Below are 16,993 nucleotides of genomic sequence, written 5' to 3' on the forward strand. Positions count from 1 at the left end.
TACAAATGCAAATGACCTTCCCTGTCTGCTTATGGCAGATAAATAGCCAATATTTTAATATTACTTTGCACCCAAAGGCTTGCACCCTCTGTGAATCGACCTTTCTTATTATAGTCATTGAAATTATGGCTTAAAACACTATACAAAAAAGGTCACGTAAGGTGGTAAGCCACCCCCCCTGCTTTTCCATGGGGTCCACCTTGTTTTCAGGAGAAAAGCTAACAGATTTTAGATTCAACTGAAGTGCAGACCTTGACGAAGCTGTCGGTCCCCACAGACTGGGGATCTGCGCTTCTCCCCTGCAGGTGATCCCCTGGCAGCTGCCCTCCCTCCCGCCCTCCTGCCCCCCCCCCCCAGCCTCCTGCCCTCCCTTCCTGCAGGGCTGAGGGGGAGGCAGGGGCTTCAGGGAGAGCGGGCTGCTCTTTAGTGAGACGCTCTCAGGCACAACTTTAAGTGATGCTGAAAAGACACAAACACCCGCAATTATTAACTGTGCACAAGAGTTCATGACTCTTTCAGGGAAATCACTCTGCTTTCAAGTAGGGAAGATGTTTCATTACATTTTCACGTTTTCCCCCTTGTACTTTTAAATTCTGAGACAGGCCTCGATGGTACCAAGCAGCGCTGCGCAGCCAACCCCGTGGCTCTGTGCAGTCCCCACGCGCTGTCCGCTGCGTCTCCAGGTCTGTACCGAGCGCAGGCCCCTCCTCGAACTTTAGAGAGAGATCGCTCCTGCATCTTTTGCAAACACATCTACGTGTCTGTCTCCGAGGAAGAAGCAAATCCAAACTGGTGCATCTCAAATTCCCACAGAGGAGCCCGTTTTTGAAGTCCTTAGTTAAAAAAAAGTTTCATTATTACATTTTCAAATAAAAGGGTACCCAATGAATACAGTCAAAAAAAAAAAAAAAAAAGGACATGTTATCTTCTTTTTGCAAGAGATTCACAGAAGGAAGAACTTTCTAGAAAGGTGTGGGGTAACCCGAGGAGACAGTGCCAGAGCTTAGGGTTTGTAATAGCTCAGGGAGGACTGCATGTAAATGCTACTTTCAGGGAACAAGGGTGAACTCACAGCCTTGGACCCTTTCAGTTCAGGCAACTGCCCTTCTGCCCTGTCCCTCCCATCATTTAAAAATGTAACAGGGTTCTCCTGGGTTCCCAAGTGAAAAAGACTTCTACTTGTAACCATGGGCTGGAATGGAACCCACAGGTCACCTGATGCCACACCTTCCTTTTCAGATGGAGAGACTGAGGCTCAGAGAGGTGAAATGACTCCCTTATACCCGGCCTTACCCAGAGCCAGCCGGTACCTGACCTCTAAACTCAACCCTAATTACTTAAGATGAGCATTGGAATCAAAAGACCCTCCTGGTTCCTGCATGTCTCACAAAGCTGTCTATTTATTCTTGCTGAGTTACTGTTGTTCCCTGTGTCACTTTAATGAAATGCTTGCCGTAAGCCTGGCCTCCAAAGCAGGTCCCAAAGGGCAGGAGATAGATTATCTAGCCAGTTGAGAAAACTATGAACCATTCAGTCACTCAGCAAATGAGGGACAATCTTTAATTCCTTTTAAATAAATGACCTCTGGTTAATTATTATCTCCCAGCTTTAATCTCTAGGTTTAAATTCACCAGTAGAAATTGCCCCTAAACCTATGCCTGTAATCCCAACTGCAGACAAAAGCTAGTCTTTCTATAGCAATTAAAATTTTCCCTCACTTTTTCCATATTAAAATATGATATCTAATTAGTGCAATAATAGTTTTTCCCAATCAGGATAACTCCATCTTTAAACATATTTTTCTAGTTGGCGAGCTCTGTCTCACGGGTGTATTCTGGAAGACTGAGTGTAAAATGTCTTGTTACCCATTCATTTGTGACTTCAATCATTATTATAACTGCATTTTCTGCAATGCAAACGCTAAACTGTATATTATGGATTTTCCCAAGCACATTAGGTAAATTTTTAAACAGGCCTGTCGAATGATCATGTCACAAACTTAAAATAAACTGAGCTACATGTACATTCCAGAACTTCATTTAATATTGACAGCAACTCAATTTAAATTTTGTAAAGCAAATACCTTTAATAAATTTGATGTGAATGATTATATACTTCAATAAAACTATTGTACAGGAGTATGTACATATATAAATCTATAGGTAGAATTATATACATTTCAATATAAGCCACATATATATTTTTCTGCTTCCATATTTTTCTCTTTGTTAAAGCAAAGCGATTTTACTTTACATAGATGTGCAATGCTACAGGAAGTCCTGAGTAACTTAAGGGATCATGAATAAGCCACGGCAAAATTCTAGTTTTTCAGCTAAAGATCCAGTAGGTTCCCTGGCCAAAAATGTGAAAATTATGTTTAAAAATGTGCCTTCAGCTATGCACTCGATCTGCGATTAGAGGCGAAAGCTCAAGAATGCATAGTAGCCATTTACATTTGGGAAAATTTTTGTGAATATTCAAGATTAAACAAATATCCTGTTTGTATGGATTTACAGAAGTTTTAAGTGATGTCACCTGCATCCATTTGTCAAGCAAGGAAGACTCCAGTCATGATCAGGCTGAAAATCCCTTTTGCAGAATGTGAAATTCTGTGTAAACATCAGTGTTTAGGTATTATACAAAAATTCTGGCTCGAACCAGGTGGAAGTCATTTAAGGGAGGTCTGGTGAGCCACCCACTTTGGAAGGTCCCATGCTGGCTTGTCTCAGGGAAGCCAAGATCATCAAGCCACATCCATCTTGCCGCAGGGGACAACTCCTCTGCACGAGAAGGAAGCACTATGGGGAAAAGGCCACAATTCAGCCACAATGGGACAGTAACAGTCACCCGTAAGAAACACCGTCAGCGAGCAAAGCACGCCACCCCAAGCTCAGGCACTGGGTGCGAGTGGTGAGGCCGCGGCTGCTGTGCATCCGCGCACAGGGCAGGGGCAGGGGCAGGCCCAGGCCCAGGCCCAGGCCCAGGCCCAGCCCTGCCGGAGGCTGCCCCGCACCCGACGGCCGCGTCCACGAGAAGGCACTGCAGTGTGGGTCCTCTGTCGCCCCAGCTCTACCCTGTCCCGTGGCTGCTGTAGTCGAAGACTCCTTTCTTGAAGAATGGCGAGAACTCACAAACGGTGTGTTTGGAAAGCGTCAGCCCCACCTTGTTGATGTGGAGGGGCGACGTGGCCGACTGGAGCATCACGCTGAAAAAGTCCCTGAGGTATTTCTGAGGGAAAGACAAGAGTTAAAAACACGGTCAGGGCGTTGCTGGGAGTAGAAATATCCAGAACCAACTTCCCATCCAGCTGTCGCCGTCATCAGGAATTGTGTTTGGGAAATCTCCTCGGGGGCCTTTGCTGTCCTGTCGTCAGAGCAGCCGAGGACATGAGGACCCAGGGCCATGGGACCCACCAGGCAGGTGACAGGGCTCTGGCTCGGGCCTCTCATTCACAGCCACCCGGCCTCCGGCCTAGAGGTGGGCAACGCCCGGCGCCTGGCCCACGGGTCTGCTTCTCAGCAACACTGTCACTAGGTAATATCTTTTTTCTTTAAAAGTCATTTCCCCAATTACTCAGTAAGGAGGAAGGTGATTAAAAGGTAAGACAGGCCAGCATCTGCGTAGAGCCGAGCATGCTGCAGATGGGAGTTTTTAGGAGGGACAGCCACTGTCTGCTTCGGATCCTTCTTACAAACAAGGGGAAGAAGTTCTGGGGACAAGAGGCTCAGTGCCAAGCACTGGTATTTACAGAGCATTTTGCAACTCCTTTAATCACCAATGAAAAGAAATTCTGACTCAGATTAATTGCTCTGGACCCTTTCTCTGCCCTTGCCCCCCCGCTGCTCCTGTCTGTCGCAGCATTGGCGGCCTTTCTGGCACCGAACAGCAAAGCGCGTCTGAGACTAGGGACTAGGACCTGAGGTGCTGGGGATGGAACCAGACTGGGTGCCGGGAAAAGATGACCCACAGAAACAGTCACTACCTCTCAGGGCAGGCGAATCTATCCACAGAAGGTGAGGCAGGTGGTTGGGGTGGGAGGGAAGGGGGAGAGGGGCTGGTTGGGACTAAACCTTTATGACTGTCTCAGCTTGTTTAAAAGATATAAGCAGTCCTGTCACAAGCTGAGAACTGAAACGTACTAATTACAGACTCTGAGGAGCAGAGAACTCGTCCAGGCGGCATGGCCTAGGCCTGCAGCCGTGATCTGCTCCATGGGAGACAAGCAGCAGTGTCCGCAGGCATTTCTGAGTGTCACTGGGGGACAGTGGCGGAGGGGGGCAGAAAGCATCCGGTGGGCGGAGGCCAGGGATGCGGCCACCGTCCTACAATGCACAGGACAGAATCACTTGGCTCCAAATGTCAGTAGTGCCCCAGCTGAGAAACCTTGACCACAGCAAGTTGGATTCAGCCGCCTCTGTGAATCACTAACCTAAAACTGACTGCTGAATGAAGACACGTTGCTCGAGGAAAGCTTCTTAGCTACCTTCTTAAAAATAATGACTAATTGATTGCTAATAATTAAATTTGCATAGTAACTTACGGTTCCTGAAAGTCTTCTAACATCTGGGTTTTTAGGTTTTATGGAAGAATAAATGACAAACAAAACCGGCACATTCTTCAGATGTGCAATCTGAAGTCCTGACACATGCACCCCTGTGAAACCATGGCCAGAGCAAGATAAACATTTGCACCACCCCAAACGTTTCCTCAGTCCTCTAATTTCATTTTATCATCATACTGTGCCTAGAATTACCTTTTTATTACTGTAATGTCAATTTTGGGGTGAGGAACCTGTTGTTAGAAAGGTGACCAAAGCTAGTAATCAGGACAGGAGGAGTGATTTAACTGACTGTTTCCCGTTCAGTATCCTAACTTGCTGGTCTCATGGTCATCTCTCCTGAAAGGTTTTCAAAATAGCCATCGGGTGGGGGTAAGAAGGTGCCAAAACCAACTGCTAAAGAATGAAGATCCTACTCCAGCATCAGAGGCAAAAGGGAACCTGAGCTCAGCTTTCCTGGGGGAAAGGAAGCTGAGAATGAATATCCACTTTACAGGGACCCAAACTCCATCCAACACTTCTAGTCCTTAATGCAGACCACGCCTGACCGGCCAGTGCTTACAGTGACATGCGTGTGCGCGGAGGACTGATTTGGGGAGGGCAGGAGTGAAATGCTCTGGAAGGAGGGAGATGAGGGCTTGTCCTCGGTGCATGGAGCCGCAGCAGCTTCGCAGAGCTGGGCTGCCTCGCAGGCGTCATCTCAGTAGCCCCTCGGCGGTTCCCAGTTGGGGCTCAGGTCTCCCGCAGGCTACATTAACTGGGGACTAATGCTCACCGCAGAGCTGCCTTCAAGATGAATTCTGACAGAATGGAAGGTATTTAAACCTGCGAACAGGTGCTGTATCAACATTTGTCATAATTAGTCCACAAAGCAGGGGTCCCTGGAAGGGCAATAAAGCCTGAGGGCTATAACGAAAAGAGAAATGAAAGCTAAAAATTATAAATAAAAGAAAAAGAGAAAGTGTTGGAGATACCTTCCTGGCGAGGGCACTACCATAAAAAGAGAACAGTAAACGAGCTGCAGGTAATGCCTCTTTCTTTAAATGAACTCACCAGCATGCCTCGATGAAAGAGCCAGGCAGAAGGATCTGCCTCAGTTACTTATAAACATTACAGAAGAGTTTTTTCTTTGCTTTGTAGAATTCAGCAGCGCTGACCTCCCCCTTTTTAAATTGATTTCAGAGAGAGGACAGGAGAGGGAGAGGGGGAGACAGAAACATCAATGATGAGAGTCATTGATCAGCTGCCTCCTGCACGCCCCCTGCTGGGGATCGAGCCCAAACCTGGGCACGTGCCCTGACCGAGAATCGAACCTCGACCTCCAGGTTCATGGGTCGATGCTCAACCACTGAGCCACACAGGCCGGGGGCCTTGCTTCCCTTTATACACACTGCTTCCTTGGTCAAAGAGACGGTCCGCGGAGAGTCGGCAGCATTCTTTGCAGCGCCCTCCAAGTGCTCTAAAGTGTATGAGGTGAGGTGTGACCTTGGTCGGCTGTGTCCAGAGCCACATGCTTGACGTGGGCTGGGCAAATTCCTTCTGCTGAGTGACAAAACCAAAGCCCTAGGTCTAGGGCTGGGGGCAGAAGACAGAACTGAAATTCGAGCAGGTGTTGGGGGTCACAGACAGTGTCTCATTCGTCTTCATAACCCCCCATCATCCCGGCACACTGGCCTCCTCACACTGGCTCACAATCCCTTTCTCCAGTCGTCCGTTCGGTTGGCCAGGTTTTGAACTTCACATTAATGGGCTCACACTGGACCCGCTCTTTTGCGTCTGGCTTCCTCTGCTTCCCACACTGTTGGTGAGACCCGCGCACAGGTGGTGGAGCTGCACCGCGTTCACTATCACTGCTGTACAGTGCTCCGCGTGCGAGCATCCCCGACTCCAGCAGAGGCGCATAAAACCATGGCTGCTTTGGTTCCTCTGTCTGAGCTCTGCTTCAGTAACGAAATCTACTTCCATGTTATGGTGTCTGGTGAGTCAAGTTTACTACTATTCCTCAAAACAAACAAACGAAAATAACCGGCAAAAAACTCTTAGGGTTTTGGGCTCAATCCAAGATCAGCCAATGTACTCAGACTCTATTTTATATACAGGGTGCCCCCAAAACACATATGCCCACTTTAACAGGCTGATAGCTCAATTGGTATTTCTTTCTTTTCAGCCAGACTAAGCTTTGAATAGAGGAAATTCATCCTGAAATGCTACTGGAAGTTTGAAAACTCAGTTGAAGAACAAACACTGCTTTTACAATTATTTAAAGTGCGTATATGTGTCCCCCCAAAATATATACACACTTTAACAGCTGATAACTAACTTAATTTTCACTCCTTTTCAGATTTAATGGATTTGAAATAATGGGTGAAGCCAGACTAAGCTTTGAACAAATAAAATTTATCCACCAGACTTTTTTATGGGGATACATGAAAGATAAAGTTTACCGTAGAAAACAGGCAACAGCTGACGAATTGAGGGCTCACAAGTACCAAATGAAATGATTCTTGATGTTTGTGATTCCACTGCTTAGCATTATCAGCAGTGCATGGCCCAGAACGGTCATCAATTTGAAAACAGGCGTTGACAAAAAAATTATTCATCTCTGTAGATTCTTTTAAATTTTGAAAATAAACTGTATATTAATAAACACTGACTTTATAATCATTCAAAGTGTGTATACATATTTTTGGGACACACTTTATTTACTATATAATTACATATAAAACACATGCTTAAATATACACATATTTATATTAGTAATTTTTGTTGTCTGTGCTCACAGTGTTTTCCACAGCATCTATCGCTGGGGGGAGAGGATCCAAGTTCTTCTTGTCTAAGCCCTCCCTTTACTGTTGCACCAAAGACATGCCAGCCCTCACTGGCATGTGAGAAATAAGTCCCGATGCCACGCTGCATCCCCAGGGCAGCACACTTTATAAATGAGTTTTGCAAAAACCGAAGAACATTAGGAGTTTAAGTGACTTATCAGGGTTATAAGGGCAAAGTAGGAAGAGGGTTTGTAAAATCCAATATCCAATTTCTGTTTCTTTCATGTGGCATTTTCTCCATTTAAAAAAGAAACGACAGCAGGCATGTTTAAGTATCTGCAGCCAGTAGGGACCACAGAAGGCCTGCCACCCTGCCCACCCTGGTGATGGGTGTCCCACCTGAGCCTTTGCTTGTTAAACACTCTGGATCCAGGCCACCCAGACCTGCAGTCACGCTCCCTGGGGTCCTATAAGGTATCAGCTCTGCCTCAAATACTTGGGGGATGAAAGTCGGATTAAAACAAATGCTCTTTCAAGAAGATTGCAAATGGGAAAGGGAGTGGCAGAGCAGGCAGGGCATCTGGGAGAGGGGCTGTCGGAGGGTGACCGATGGGGGGAAGGGAAGGGGCCCAGAGGAGAGCGGGCCATGGACTGATGGGAGGGCTGGCGGGGGAGGGCGAGAAGAAGGTCTGGGGTACTGGGAGAGCAGAAGACATAGGGGAGAGAGGAAATAGCACAACAACGTTGGGGACAAATGTCCATGAGTTACTTGTTTATCAAGTTGGCAAAAGGATTTAAGAATATTAAGAAATATTAGATATTTATCTAGGGTATTTACGTTTTGCTACTTGGACCAACACTAAATTATAAGGTGTTTTCTTATCAATAACTTCAGAAAATCAAACTTAGATGGCTAATCTTTATGGCGAGTTTCAGTATGGATGCTGTGTACCTTGTGGTCATAAAGTGCCCCTCGAGCAGGCTGCAGGCATATTTTATTTTATTAAGTCAATCTACACAGGTGCAGTGAGCAGGTGGTGGAAGTAACCGGGAGACACCAGCTCCAAGGGTCTTTTCCAAAGTGTTAAACTGGCGCATGCCTTTAAAAATAACCTCGTCACAGACTAAATCTTGTAGGGACCATGACTTGTTACGGGGAGGCCGAGAGACCAACGGAAAGATGAGAGGCCTACAGATTGTCAGAGACACCCCACCAGGCTCCTGATCCCTCTTCCAAAGTGGCGCCTTTTCCTCCCTAAAACTCTTACCTGCCAAGACCCCTGAGTATTTCCTCAGGCCTGTGACCCTCATGCGCACACCAGCCTGACCAGTCAGTCATCTCATTAGTCTTATGTAAAGGCCATTTATCAAGGGCTTGCAAAGTCCTGGGCACAGTGAAAACTTTTAATGGTACATCTCATTTAATTACCACCACAACTCTATGAGGGAGGGACCACGCTTATCTTAATTTTCTGGATGAAGAAACTGAGGCCCAGGAGATTTAAGTAATGTCCCCAGGGTCACAGAGCACAGAAGTGGGAGTCCCAGAACTGGCATCCAGGTCTTCTAACTCCAGAGGCTGGGTCTCAATCACCAGGCTGCAGCCCAAGGGCCTACCTTCCCCTTTCTCCAGCTGGGCACCCCTCTCCTGAGCAAGGCCGTCTACACTGGACACCTCAGCTGCTTGGGCCGGAGATGCTGCTTTTCCTGGGCCTGCTGGTGCTCTCATGGAGAGGAGGCCGGGGCACTGGGTTCCACAGTTAATGTCCATACAAACATGGGCATTTCCTGGGAGGTTCTACTCTCTACATGGAGTCCCAGGCAGCTCTGCCCATGGTCTGCTATCTTACCCACTGTGCCTTGGCCATTTGACTGCCCTGCCTCCATTTCCCTTTCTCTTCTGAAAAAGGACCTTTCCCTTCTTTGAGATTGCTTATCTGGCTGATTTAGGGCAGAGAACTGGTGAACTTTTCCCCTTCATATTCTGGAATGGGCACCTCACAGCCAAACTAGTCATGGGTTCCTGCTGGAACCAAGGTCTCCTAGGGCAAGGCCCTCCCACACTGAGGAGCTGCTGCCACAGGGCATTTGCAAGTGTAAGTTCAGGGGCCTGGGGGGCGGGGGGCAGCTGCAGGAGAGCCTCTGGTCTGCCCATCCCCAAGCCTAGGAGTTGATGTGGGTGTTTGCTTACAAAATGGCCACAGGCATTTTCTACCCTCTGCAATCAAGTAAAAGGACAACCCCTGGGGAGCTGGAAAGTGGCAGGCACCACTCAGGAATCAGAGGAAACCTTCCATCCGCACCACCCTCAAGCTCCTGGGGGGGGGGGGGGGGAAGGGCTAGTCTGCTGTCAGATCAAGGCATCTGCCCAGGGCACCCTTCTCTTAGGAAGAAGTCAATCCGAGGAGACTTTGAATAGCCTTGCAATGGGTTCAGCACATCCTAGGGTACATCTCAGCCAAGTGTAAAGCTGGGAGGCTCCTGCCCCAAACTCTGATAGAAACACAGACCAATCTTTAAAATTCCAACACCACTTCAGAATGTAACAATGAATTATTATTAAGCTTTGAACCAAAACACAGGCTAACATGGTCTATTGGCTGTTACTGAGTTCTGAAAGGCAAAACATTCCCCACAGCAATACAGGGTAATTCAGCCAAAATTTAGTCAGTTATTTTAGAGCTTTAGCCTGGTACCTTAATCAATCCACTGCAATAGGAAAAAAAAAAAAATGAATATAATGTGCTGGTACACGCTATTTCATTTTAGACACTCTTGATGAAGGTCATTTTGTTAACATGACTCATGTGTGACCTACAGTACAGTTTCTGTTTCAGCCCTGGCTGAAAGGACAAGCACTGAAGTTACTGGAACAGCCTGGGTAACGCTGGCCTTCAGACAGCCCGTGCTGGGTGCTTCTTTTCACCTCTGGAGCTTCTAGATGACATTCTAGTCTGGTCGCAGGGACTGACCCTGTGTTCTATAGCCCATCCAGGCAAAACCCTGTGAGGTTCGCAGGATGTTAAATGGTGCGGCCCCTCCCATCCTGCAGTCATTTCCTTCAGGTCTGGGATCTGGGAAGGAGGGAGGGGGAGGAGTGTGTAAGATTAGCAAACTCTGTGAAAAGGGAGCCAGGCCAGCACGCACAGGGCTCTGTGGGGGAGCACGGTGGGCCTTGAATCTGGATTTGGGTCTGCAGACACTTTGTACAAAGCTTTCCCTAGTTCAAGAGCGAGTATGACCCTTAAGACCAGCTGAGGAGCAGGAGGATTGGTACAGGTATCTGTTTGCAGATGAAGAAGCTGAGGTCCCAAGAGGCAGTGACTTAGCCAAGGTCAACAGACCCCAGGAGGCTGACAAAGTGTCTGGTTCCTCATTCAGGAGAAAGTCAGAAGGGCCTAGACTTCTCACAGTGCAATCCTTTAAGCATGAAATGTAATGTGACGATGTAAAGGCAGCCCCTATTTGAGGTTGCCCACACCATGCTCATGTAGGCTCTCAGAATTTACCTTGAATTTCAGTCAGCCACCGTGTGTGTGCGTGTGCGTGTGCGTGTGCGTGTGTAGAAGGCGTAGTTATGAAAACAGGGCCTTGGAAACATTTGGGAGACCGTACCTTCTAATTTTTGGCTCCCTTCCTTCTATTTTAATTAGCAAGGGGATAAAATGATGGCCATCTTATGTTATTAAAAGTTTGTTTTAATAGGGCTCATGACTAACTGCAGTCTCCTGCTTATTTCATGTGCAATATATCACAGTTGTGTCATTCGAATGATTTTTCCAGCCATCTCATTGTTGTAGAGCCCTCATTATTTTTCCAAAATTTAACATAAATCCTTAATTTAATTTAAAGTTATTGAAATTATTAAAAATTTAATGGTCTTTAAGAATATAATAGGGCTTTAGCAACCTTTCCATGGTGACATATGAACAGGGAAGACGGTTCAGTGGCATTGCTCATTTCCAGAAGTCGTTAGCCACAGTGGCAGCTTAAAGACAACTATCAGTCTAATGCAACTTAGAGGTTTCATTTACCTTGAAGCACTCGAAAAATTCATCATCAGCTGATGGGCTCTGAAGGCAGATCAGGCCTCGATAAAGGCACAGTAGGATATTTCTAGACCTGACAGAGTCTGGTCGCCACTGGCCATATGGCACAAATCGACCCAGTGGACTTAATATCATTCACCTGGTCGAGTCTTCCTCATGATAAACTCTCATAAATTCTAGTCTGAACACCTGCCCCTGGCTATCCTAAAATTTGTCTCCACTGGGTCAGAGATGCTGGATTGCTTTCCCAACATGCCCCAAGTGTCCAGCATGCAGATGAAATTAGGACAGTTTGGCGTATCGGGATGATGCTCTACCTGGCCAGGGTTAATGAGGACGGTTTGATTCAAGCAACTCTTTCACCCCGCACACTTTTCTGCACACCTGCTCTACAGGAGGCAGTGTGCCGGGCACCGGGCGCCCGGTGTTGAATGACACGGACAGTGCCCGCCCTGACACTGAGCCTGGGCTGGCCTGCCTACTCCTTCTTGCTCAGGATCCTTCCTACTGGTGCTCTGCTTCCAGCACCTACAGTCTGCTTATCTTTTAAGGACTGGATAAAGGCTTGTTCTTTGCTCTCTACTCTCTCTTCACACTTCATTCATCCAACAATATTTACTGAGAGCTTTCTGCATGCCCGCACCGCTGGGAATCCAGTGGAGCATAAGACCAGTTCTTGTCCTGAGAAACCTGCAGGCCTTTCAGGGAGATGGACAGGTAAAGCAGCAACCAAAATACGGCTGCAAGAAGACAGGAACAGGGCGCTTTGGGAGCACATAGGAAAAAGGCCTCCAGCCTAATCCTGGAAATTGATGGCACACATGCCAACACCCGAGGGGTGAGTAAAGATCGAGCAGCCCGGCCGGGCGTGGCTCAGCGGTTGAGCGTCGACCTGGGATCCAGGCGACTGGGGTTCAATTCCCAGTCAGGGCACATGCCTGGGTTGTGGGCTCGATCAATGACTCTCTCATCATTGATGTCTCTCTCTCTCTCTCTCTCTCTCTCCCTTCCTCTCTCTGAAATCAATAAAGATATATTTAAAAAAAAAAAAAAATCGAGCAGGCAGAGGTACTGGAGGGATATGCTGGAGAAGGCCTGTTTGAGGCAGTGGGGAGAGCATGTACAGAGGCCCGCGGTGGGGAAGCCGAGCTTGGGGCACCACCAAGGGTCCAGCATGGCTGGCCTGGGCACCGTATGTGGCCACTCAGAGTGGGTTATGCGCTCCTGGAACACACTGCTCGTTGGATCAGCTCTCTACCAGTTCTCACACTGGGGTCCTGCCTGTGCCCTGGTGACATTTCTTCTCTTGGACCAGTAGAGTACTACCAGGCCTTCTGGGTAGAGCTGTTACTTGTTTTAACCAAGAGAACACACTGGAAGGTGGTGCTGAGAGTGAAGAAATCGCCTTGCAGGGTCCAGCACCCCAGCTGAGCCCAGTCCTCAGTGAAGGCAGGCTCAGAATGCAGCCATACGGGTGGCCTGACCTGACACACCTGGAAAAATGAACCACCCAGCTGAGCCCTGCCCAAATTCCAGAAGCACAGAATCCATAGCAATACAATGGTGGTTGCTTTAAAGGCTCTAAGCTTGGAGTAGTTTATTACACAGCAATAACCAAAATACATGTGTTTTGGAAATAAAGTAAGACATGAGGGAATAAATTAGTCAAAGCAGAATGAAAAAAAAAAAAGAAACCTTTCTTTGGTTTTTATTTATAATTTATGACCAGCCATAAATTACAATCCTATTCTACTTTATGCCAACCTCTTCCAACCTTTTTAGTATTTCTAATGAATAATTCAGTCTTAGCAAGTAATTCTTTTCTAGCTATCCTAGGTTTTAAAGTAAATACTTGAAGTAAGTAGTCATCATGTAAAATATGGCATTTATGTCTTGATGTTTTAGAGAATTCTGCAAGCTCCCAGTTAAAACTCATCAGGGTGAAATGTTAGTCTGTGATTACAGAATCAGAACTACTCATTCCAGCGATGCGGAGAATATTCTTTATGAGTTTAATGACATAAGCATATTGTATTGAATTATTATGGTCCTGCATCAATTGGACTCATAAATTTAATATACTCAGTCTGGTTCAAATATTCTAATAAAATCCAGCAAGCTTTAAAATTTTATAAGAGATGTGCATTTAAAGCCCACGTGATATTCAGTTTTCACGGGTTGATGCTCCAGCTCGGGGTATTAAGTGGCTCAACAGTTATGATGATTCAGCCTGGCCACTCAGCAAGCTTAGGGCGAACCCCGCAAACAAGCCCCATGAGAAAGCCCCAGATCTGCTTAGATTGTGAGGCAGATTGAGCTTTTCTCCACAGCACAAGTCAACAGCAGGCTCATCTCTTCGGCTCACAGAAGGGGAGAGAAAAATTGAGTTTATGCTGCACCTGGGAGCCAGAAGTGACAATATCCATCAGCTATAACGGAGCAGTAGACAAATAGCTCCCAGACAGTATGACAGGCCCTGCTCTAAACTTCATTTGTTTGAAGCAAAATATGGAAGGACACTGTGGGAGAAGCCCAGTTCCCAGGCCTCACCCCAGTTCTGACTTTTGTTTATTGGATCTAGGTAAGAGATGGGTAACAGGCTAGGCGCAGACGCACAGCAATGCCCACCGTTTGAAGCACAAGGTCGGTGCAGTCGATCAAGGCTAGAGCACTGTGCGCCAGCTCCGGGGACGCTCCGCCCCTCTGCAGCCACCATGCTGGGCACAAGGCACATCGCAGCACAGGGGTTTAAGTAAGTCCCCGAACTCTGCTGCACTGTGGGTTTCCCCATCTGATTATATTATCATTTCAGGATTAGACGAGTAAATGAGCTCCTCTGTAAAGTGCTTAGGTAGATCCCAACTCACAGTGTGTACTCTACACAGCTTTCTCCTCAGGGAGTTAATCTGCAAATCTGTTCATTTCCCACCCCACCCCACCCCACCCCCTTTAAGTTGTTTAAAAACACATGGGCTTAAAATGTGGAAATATTTAACGTGAATGCTCTCCCTTTCAAAGGAAAGTAGAAGACAGCAAGAATCCCCAAGTCGCCTCATATACTATAATGACAGACCCCTTATTTTAAGAGTTGCTTTAAAATAAAAAATTGATTAATTAACCTGTTTTTCAAAATGGGGAATCATATTAAAAATAAGTTAAAAATCTAGTCTATATCAGGGAAATTAATTATCCCAAGACACATTTTGGATACTGAGATTCTGAAAAGTGCCATCTGGAGAAAAACAAAATTCTCTCCTTTGTTTCCAGGCTCGTGATTCCTTCCTCTACTGTATAAACCTTCAACCAGGCTCCTGACATCTTGAGATAGAATGACTGCTTCCAGTGACCGATTTGACTGACAGACTTTCAAATGACAATCTTGCTGTGTGGTACCTCTAGGCTATAATGTACTTCAACTCAAATTCAAAGAACCAGGTCCTGAAAAACCTGAGAATCAAGAAGTCGTTGCATATTAATTCCTGGCATCCCCAAGTTTCCCTGTTAGTGGGACTCAGAACTGGATTCGCTGCAATGCTGCAGGGACCCTGAATGGCTGTCTTGATTCTTTCCCAGGCTGTGCCAGTGGCCGAGCAGAACAATCCTTCCCCTAGCCGGCTGACCTAAGGTCATTTGCACATCAATGGCAAGTTTTCTTTGTGTGGCCTTGCACTGGGCCCTCAGAATAACACTCCATCTGAATTCTAGGGCAAGGGGGCTTGAAAGAGGCTCCAGGAGAAAAAGACCCAGTGTCCCTTTTTGTTGTCTGGGTCAGGGGCTCCTGATGATCCCTGTGGGACTATTTGCCTTGCGGATTACCCTCTTGCCTGGGGAGTTAGTCCCCATTGTCCACACACTGCCCTATGTCCTGCGGAGCCACAGGCATGCCCCAGGTGCGATGAGAACTGTGGCCCCATGTGGTGGGCCTATGATCCCGCCCCACAGAGAGGATTAGCTGGGGATTTGGATCATCTACACCAGTGATCCCCTTCACTGGGGACAATGACTGAGATGGACTGTGTCAGGGAAGGTGGAACAGGGAGAAGAGCCAGACCAAAACTTCTCTAATATAACATCTTTAATTCTAAAAAAAGATGGGCGAGGCGTAGATTTCATCCAGAAGAGGTACATGAAAAAGTTCCTTCACCAAACAGGTAATATGTCCAGAATTAAGCATCTAAGTTAAAAAATATATACACTGAAACCATGCACTTTCTGCACAGTACTCTGCTCATAAAAGACACTAACCATCGGATGACTGATGCAATGAGTGGCTATTAGGTAATGTTACTAAATCATGATAGATAACAAGAAGCATTAGTTTTCTTTCCTTAGGATCTCACCTTGCAGCAAAGCTTCACAGGTTTATAGTGTCTCCTTTCTCCTAAACTAGGGAAGTTTGCTGAATTACTGGAAAGAAGAAAAGTCTATCGAATCTTAATTTTCGCTTCAAAGCCAAACTTCAGAACCTCTTAAAACTGTCCCTCTGTTACAATCTGAGAGGTTGCTACAGAAAAGAACTGAGGAATGTAGCTGACCGGGCAGCTGGTCAGACCTGTGCCTCCTGGGCACTCAGGCCTGGCCGCGCTAAACACCAGGCGAACCCGAAACCGCGCAAGCATCAGTCTTTCAGTCGCCAGAGCTTTCAGCACCCGTTTGTTTTCAAGTGAAAGCAGGGCAGAAAGAGCTAAAAAGAAGTATCGGCAAAATGTGGACAGAAAGATCTGGAAGATCAAGGGAAATCCCACTAGCTAGGGGATCTTGGAAAATGCTCTGAGGCATTTAACCTAAGAAATAATGGGCTAATTTGACATCCACAGTTTCTGCCGCAAGGAAACAGCCTTTCAAAGTAAGAAATGACAGTTTATATTGGCTGAGCTATTCCTTAGATATGCCCAGAGTCTTTCAAATGAGAAACTGCAAATAAATGCAATTTTGTGAAGTGGAAGATAAGCACTATAATGGAAAAGAAACGGTGAATCCACAGTGACATGTACCAAGAAGCATAAATACCCCAGACTGTGAAGTTTAGAACGAGCAGAGTCCCCTTCTGCTCACAGAGCTCTGAAATAAAAGCGCAACAGTCCCCTGCCTCTGTTCCAGTGGCTAAAACATCCATCTAGTAAAGGTGATGGCTTCATTTATTACCATTGCAATTCTGATTAGTAAAGGCTTTCTGATTTCAATATCAGTTTCCTAACTTTATATAATATATATTATACATATTATGTATAATATATATTATATATAAAACAGGTGGCCTAAATTAGAAAACAGATTAGAGAAAGTCTTAATTTCGTTTTTGGCTGCCTGGAATGCATATCATACATGTAAATGTAATGGCATTGTAGTGAATTCCGGGGAATAAAAATAAGCCTAAAAGTGAATGGGAGCTTTACACAGGCAAACAAGAAAAACAAATCGTTGTCTACAATTAAAACAATTTGTTTCAAATTATCCATTTTCCCCTCAAAATTGTCTCCAAGGGCTGCAACATGTGCTGTATTTATTACCATTATGAAATACAGGGGGGGAAAAAAGGGTTGTCCAGGGAAAAAATAGCTGAATTCTGAAATGTAAATGTGCTTAGAAAGGCAGCCGAGGGCGACGTGAAGGTGCAC

At 46.3% G+C, this 16,993-nt stretch overlaps 1 protein-coding gene across 1 annotated transcript in view; it reads right to left on the reverse strand.

Annotated features, from left to right (window-relative positions):
* Positions 1-2,022: 2,022 nt before the first annotated feature.
* Positions 2,023-16,993, reverse strand: part of KIF16B (kinesin family member 16B) — a 197,312-nt gene continuing 182,341 nt past the window's right edge. The window contains exon 26 of the mRNA XM_081148758.1: positions 2,023-3,228. Coding sequence (XP_081004884.1) covers positions 3,070-3,228 — 159 coding nt within the window. The 3' untranslated portion in view covers positions 2,023-3,069. The remainder of the gene's footprint in view (positions 3,229-16,993) is intronic.

The sequence above is a fragment of the Miniopterus schreibersii genome, assembly GCF_964146895.1.
Source record: "Miniopterus schreibersii genome assembly, chromosome: 10".
In the NCBI taxonomy this organism is placed as follows: domain Eukaryota; kingdom Metazoa; phylum Chordata; class Mammalia; order Chiroptera; family Miniopteridae; genus Miniopterus; species Miniopterus schreibersii.